This window comes from Triturus cristatus, chromosome 7, assembly GCF_964204655.1.
Source record: "Triturus cristatus chromosome 7, aTriCri1.1, whole genome shotgun sequence".
Lineage (NCBI taxonomy): Eukaryota > Metazoa > Chordata > Amphibia > Caudata > Salamandridae > Triturus > Triturus cristatus.
The window spans coordinates 1858710535-1858716534 of NC_140590.1; the positions used below are offsets into that span (position 1 = coordinate 1858710535).

At 47.4% G+C, this 6000-nt stretch overlaps 1 protein-coding gene across 6 annotated transcripts in view; it reads right to left on the reverse strand.

Annotated features, from left to right (window-relative positions):
* Positions 1 to 3367, reverse strand: part of LOC146813485 (uncharacterized) — a 46031-nt gene extending 42664 nt beyond the window's left edge. For 4 of the 6 annotated variants that reach the window (XM_085620272.1, XM_085620274.1, XM_085620270.1 and 1 more), the window contains exons 1-2: positions 3164 to 3346; positions 252 to 378 (exon numbers count right to left, since the gene is read on the reverse strand). In XM_085620272.1, the coding sequence (XP_085476398.1) occupies positions 252 to 378; positions 3164 to 3205 (169 nt within the window). In that variant the 5' untranslated portion in view covers positions 3206 to 3346. Of the gene's footprint in view, positions 1 to 251; positions 379 to 3163 lie in introns of all 6 variants that reach the window. The other 2 variants (XM_085620269.1, XM_085620271.1) reach the window with 1 other exon arrangement.
* Between the last annotated feature and the right edge of the window lie 2633 nt (positions 3368 to 6000).

Sequence of the window (6000 nt, forward strand, 5' to 3'; positions counted from 1 at the left end):
TTGTAAAGTGCCTAAAAATGCAACCAAAACTTGAAATGACTTGCTATGCTCGGTGGAATGCTAAGTAAACCACTTGACATCCAACACGTGTCCATAAAGACTTGAGTTCCGTCAGGCCCCACAAATAATATTTCAATTACTATCACAATGTACAGTTTTTTTTGTAAAACTGAATATTAAATAGTTTCTTTGAGCTAGTGAACCAGAACCATGGATTTCCGTTATCATAAGAGCATTCAGAGTAACTTTACCAAGAGTCGTCAAGGCAAGGTGAATCTCCTTTATCACGGTCTCATAAAGTTCAGTCTGCCATTCATGTAGAAGCTTCCAGTCCTCTTTAGAGAAATAAGCAGCAACATCCTGGAATGAAACTCGTGGCTGGAAAAGCAAGTTTGACATCACGGATTCATCAAATGTGTTCAGCAGTATACAATGAGCATTTCTTGTCACTTTGGATGGCTGAAATGCCACAAAAGTGGCGGCAAATTGGGCACCTAATGCTATGACTTACTGGAGCTAAATGGGGGCATTCACCAAAGTATGTTATGGCCTGTTTATTTAGTAATTATCAAGCATGCTTATGTACATAGGCCCTTATTAAACCTTGGAGTAGGAAGGCAGTTGCCACACTTTAAAAAGGTCCTGGCATCTGCCACCTGGCCACCACTTCTAAAACAGTAGTAGCAATGGGGACAGCAAGAACCAGATTGCAAGTTTTCTGCCTCCACAAAAGCAAGTGGTCTGCCAAACTTCCATCATGCCAGGATTGGATGGTGGCCTCCACCACTACATTCAGCCATGACCTGGCAGGACAGAAGCATGTGCTGTTGTGGAAGTGGGGCTTGGCAGCTCATAGCTGGCAGGAGTTCCTTGATCCCCCCCCCCCTTCTTCTGCTGGGTTGCCCAGGAAATCCCCAAGGGTTCTGCCATTGGGCCACCCTGGAGAGTGGGACATGGCTCCCAGTAACCTCAAGGATTACCTTGCAGGGGTGTCCGGGCACCCTGGCACAAGGACAATCTTTTGTTGACACTGCTGCATGCTCAGGCGAAGTTGAATCCCTCTATTACACACTTAGATTTAAACAGCCTAGTGTATTGTCTATTAACAAATTACATGGCATTGTGGCCGACTAGATCCTGATGCAAGTTTGTGTCGAGCATTACATGGATGGACAAGTAATACTGAAGGATATTGCTATTTCTTTCATTTTGCCAGTGTGTATGGTTGCCATTATTTGGCTTTGTGAATGTGTGTGGTAAATTTAAGTTAACTTCTTCAGGATATTATATATGTGAATTGGTGAGCTGATAAAGATGTGTCTTTTAGGAGACAAATGCTTAGCTAACTCTATGGCTTGGAACTGTGTTCTCCGCGCAACGAGGAGCCTGATATGTACCCAAACCTAAGTTCAAGATACTGCACCTCACCTCTTTCAAGACTGAGATCCCAAACCTGGGACTAATTAATTCCTTGCTCCTCTTAGGTGCTTCTTTCACACAAAAAACTGGCAACCTGGCATCACAGTCACCTTTGTTGCCATCATTTGTACCACAAGTCTGTGCTGTCACAAAATGCACTATGTACCACTTGCAGGTTCTGAGGAATATGTATTCCTTCCACTACTCATCCTATAGCTCAAGTCTCTGTTGGCCCACAGGGCTTGAATATCCTTGCTTGACTACTATAACAGTGTACATGTGCGATTCCCTATAAAAAACAGTTTGGTAACACCAGATAGCACAGTTTTGTATTTCACCTAATCACTGGATTAAAATGTTCTACCCACATGCATGGAAATATCTGTTTGATTTCAGTGAGGGAACCGATTTCAAATATTTGTTATTGTAACAAAAAATTCTCAATGGCATAATTGCGGAGTCGGCCCATCCTCTCAGCATACAAAATGCTTATGGTCCGTCTTCCTAAACTTGCTGTTTCTAATTCAAATTAAATACGAGTTATAAGGGTATCACATGCATTGATAGGGACCCACAATCTAGAAGTGCCTTGTCTGTCTAGAAGTAGATTTCAGGACGTTTAGGAGAGTTTTGGAAGAGAGCCTGTTTCACTGCACCATGGGCTTCATTGATCCTGGATTAATGACTATGTGATCTGGGCCACAGCCCTCATTGACAATCTAGGACCCAGCTCCACCTAACTTCAAAGCACTGAGGGGGCGTGGTGGGGGATCAAAAGGGGTAGGAAGGGTGGAACATATATAGAAATACCAAAATAATTCCCCACCAAAATAAGCACATTTTAATTTAAAGGGCCTATGGTGGAAACTAATAAGAACTTCTCGCCTATCTAACTTTTACTTTAATAATGATGAGCTATGCATTTTAAGAATAACGTTGGACAAAGGTGTATTACACTATTAATGCTTTCTTGTATCCAACTATATTACGGATGGTGGAGCAGTACTCAGGTCTCACATGATCAACCTTAACAATACAATGCAGCCCAATTAAGTCTGTAGCAGAACTTGAGCCTCGAGCTGAATTTGCAGAAGGTATTCTGACTCTTGTACAATAAGAGCCTCAGCCCTTGGCCTCAACTCACTGGTGTGAAATCAGGCTTTAATCTGGGATTTTCCGGAGATGTCGTCTGGCCCATCTTAAACCTTCTGGTTCAGGTGTTGTACACTTTTGCTTGTTTATTTTAACTGTTTTAAACACTGCTTTTAATTCCATTTTTCCCAACGCCATATCAGTTAAAAAAAACACACAGAACTTCAATCCTTTGTGGTAAGCTTTCATTTTGCTTTTCTACAATAGTAGCCTGGGACTCTGTTGTGTTTATTCTTGAAGGTGAAATGTTCACTCGTGTGCAAAGAGATCCTGCCCGAAGGATAAGTTCACAGATGTCCAGAGGGCCAGGTGTCCAACAGAGGGAAGGGCACCCGGGGGATAAGGGGTAGTGTATGAGTAGACAACACCAGAGGCAGAGGGGGAGGGGGAGCTCAGCGCCTGGGGCCACAGCATGGGACTGGAGGGCTGCATTCAAGGGTTAGAAGTAGAACGAACAGAACTCGATTATTATTGTTCTAAACCCTGTCAACCTTCCATTCAGGCGGGAGTGGCGCCTCCTGATACCGTTATTTGTGACCTGCAGAAGGGCCGAGGCCTCCGCTCGTGCCAGCCTTCTCACGTCCTGACTTACCTTCCGTGACACCTGCCTGGAGGGCCCTGCCGTGCTGTCCATGTTGGTTTCCAGGGGAGGCTTGGTGCCAGGCCGGCCAGAGGGCAGAGACGGCGGCTCGGAGGGGTGCAGGCCCTCCCAGGAGCGGTTCCGTGTGACGCCCCGTGGACAGCTGCTCGGTGCAGACCACTGATGAGCTGTACTCGCTGGGCTTCTGCTCGGGGTGAGAGCGCAGGCTCAGTGGAGACGCACTGCTCTTCCGCGCATGCGCGGCACGACCCGCGACTAGCGCGCCCTCAGCAGAGCTCAACGGAATAAACTGCCTACCTGCGCATGCGTAGCCTGACCCGTGACTACCACGCAGAGCTCGGAGAGAGCAGTACGACCCGCAACTGCCCCACACACGCAATAGAGCCAAACTGCTTATCTGCGCACGCGCACTCAGTAGAGCTCAACGGAGAGAACCTGCTCATCCGCACATTCGGAGTCTGGGTCGTGACGTCTGCGCCCACCTAAGATCTCAATGAAGAGACACAGCTCGCCCGCGCATGCGTAGTCCAACATATTACTTACGTACATGCAAGTTAGTGGACAAGTGTGGCGACGAAAATGTTGAGTTTAATTTTTTTATATAAGCACCGTGATTTTAGAGTCGAGCATGCACACGTCACATACAGACCCATGCAGCATGGAAGGCTACGAGATCGTTTGGTCATGGCTAAAAGGAGGGATCACTACATGTGAATAATTCGGCCATTTGCACTGTCTACCACCCAGTTGAGGTACTGATGGTACTTTGAAAATTCGATTTAACTGTCCTCCACGAGTATGAGCTGTAACTTTAAATGCATTTGAAGCCATTGCGTGTCTATACTATAAGGCTTTTATTGAGGTGGAATAATAAAGTTATTGTACTAGTAGTATTTGTAAAGTAGCTTACAAGAGGGGCCTACTGGGCTTCGGAGGAGTCGTTAAAGACACAACACGCTCTCTTCTTTCAGATTAAGGTGAGGTCATGAGCAACCTTCTGCCCGGATTGAAGTGGCTACATTAGGTGGAAATCCTGACACACCCACCTGATGATGAGGGCCTCACGTACCATCTAGGCATAGTGGGTCTATGTAGGTGATAATGCCTGACTCGCATAGGCCACTGGCATGGCATGCAGTCACCTCTTACATCTTCCTGTCGGAGGATTGCTCCGAGTCCTACCGAGCTGGCATCAACCACTAGCTCAGTCCTGCATTGAGAGTGAAAGTAGGCCATATTGGCCTGATCTGGCAGCGCCTCTTTTATACTGCGAAAGGAGCTCTCGTCCTTGGGGCCCCACTGCGACGGCACGCTAAGGTTGCCAGGCGCGGTATAAATCTCCCGCAGTATGTTGCCATCCCCTGGAAACTGCGTACTTTCGTTGGGTTTTGTGGTATCGGTGCCTTGCGGATCGCCTCTGCTTTCCTCGGGTCTACTTTGAGTCGTCTCGGGAGAAGACAAACACGAAAAAGTCAACTGAGTTCCGGTAGAAATAAAAAAAAATTTGTGTAAGGTAAGGCCGCAGTCCGACAAACGGTGGGGGTCCGCAGTCAGAGGTGGCGTCCTTCCTGGCTTTGGGAGTAGATAAGGATACAGTCACTCAAGTTAATCATGCTTATCAGCCCCAAGAGTGTTTCTTTGATGGCATTCTGAAACACCTCTGCGCAGAAGAGACGCCAAAGCTCAGCCGTGTGTACTGCCGGAGACCCACGTGAATGGAAAAAGTCATGATGTATTGACTTCCCGGTGTTAACTCCAACTGATGGTATCCTGACTTTAGGTCAAACTTCGAAAACCATTGGGCTCCATTCAGGTCTGCGATTTTGTCATCTATAGTTGGAGTTATGTGCCTTTCTCTCCGGATGGCCTGATTTGTCAGTCTTATGTCTACACATAGTCTTATGGTGCCAGGCTGCTTAGGTTTTGACGCAATGACAAGTGGGAATACCCATGGAGTGGGTCTGGACACCTTCTCAATGACATCTTGTCTCTCCCGTTCCTTCTCCGCTAGCGGTCTGAGATGAAATGGAGCTCTTTGATGTCAAAGCGCCGTAGGCTTCATGGACTTCTCATTGTGCAGGGTGACTTGGTGATCCTTGAGTTTTCCCAGGCCTTGGAAGAGTTGGGGAAAGTCCTTCAAGATCTCGTCCGCATGAGTCGTTGACCTGTTTCGCTGAGAACACCAGTTCAAAGTCCTCAGCAGTGTGGCATCCGAGCAGGGTACCCTTTTGCCCTTGAGTAACGTGGAACTTGGTCCAGAGGGTACGGTTGGAACTGGTGACATCCACTTCGATGGTGCCTTACAGAGGCAACGGTTCAGTACACCCATAAGTGTAGATTTTAGCTTGGCTATGAGTGAGCGACGGATGAGGTATCAACTTTTCATATTATGTGGAGTCCACCACATTGAGTAACTCTCCAGTGTATCAATGTTAATACCGGGATGTTCTTCATGTGTTCTGTGCACATGGGTGGGGGAAGTCTCTTCCGTCCAGAGCGTCTGGCGAAGGAGATGACAAAGATGTCGTCGTCATCATCCTCGAAATAGGCGGTGGCACCATGAGAGGAGGTCAGTTTTGCCTTGGAAGGCTCCTTCAGTGTCAGGTGTCACAGGGTCGGCGTGGGTACCCTGGAGACTCCTCCTCTCGGTCGCCATCTTCCACCTCGACAAACGCTCACATAATGATTGAGCCTCCCATCTTTGGAGCATGTCTGTCCTTTTGCTGGGCATGGCTCAGATGGTTTGTGATCAAAACCGCAGTAGCCTCTCTTCTCATGCTGTTTCCCAGGGGCTCTTTGTGGCTGTGGTGGGCATGGGTGCCTTTGTA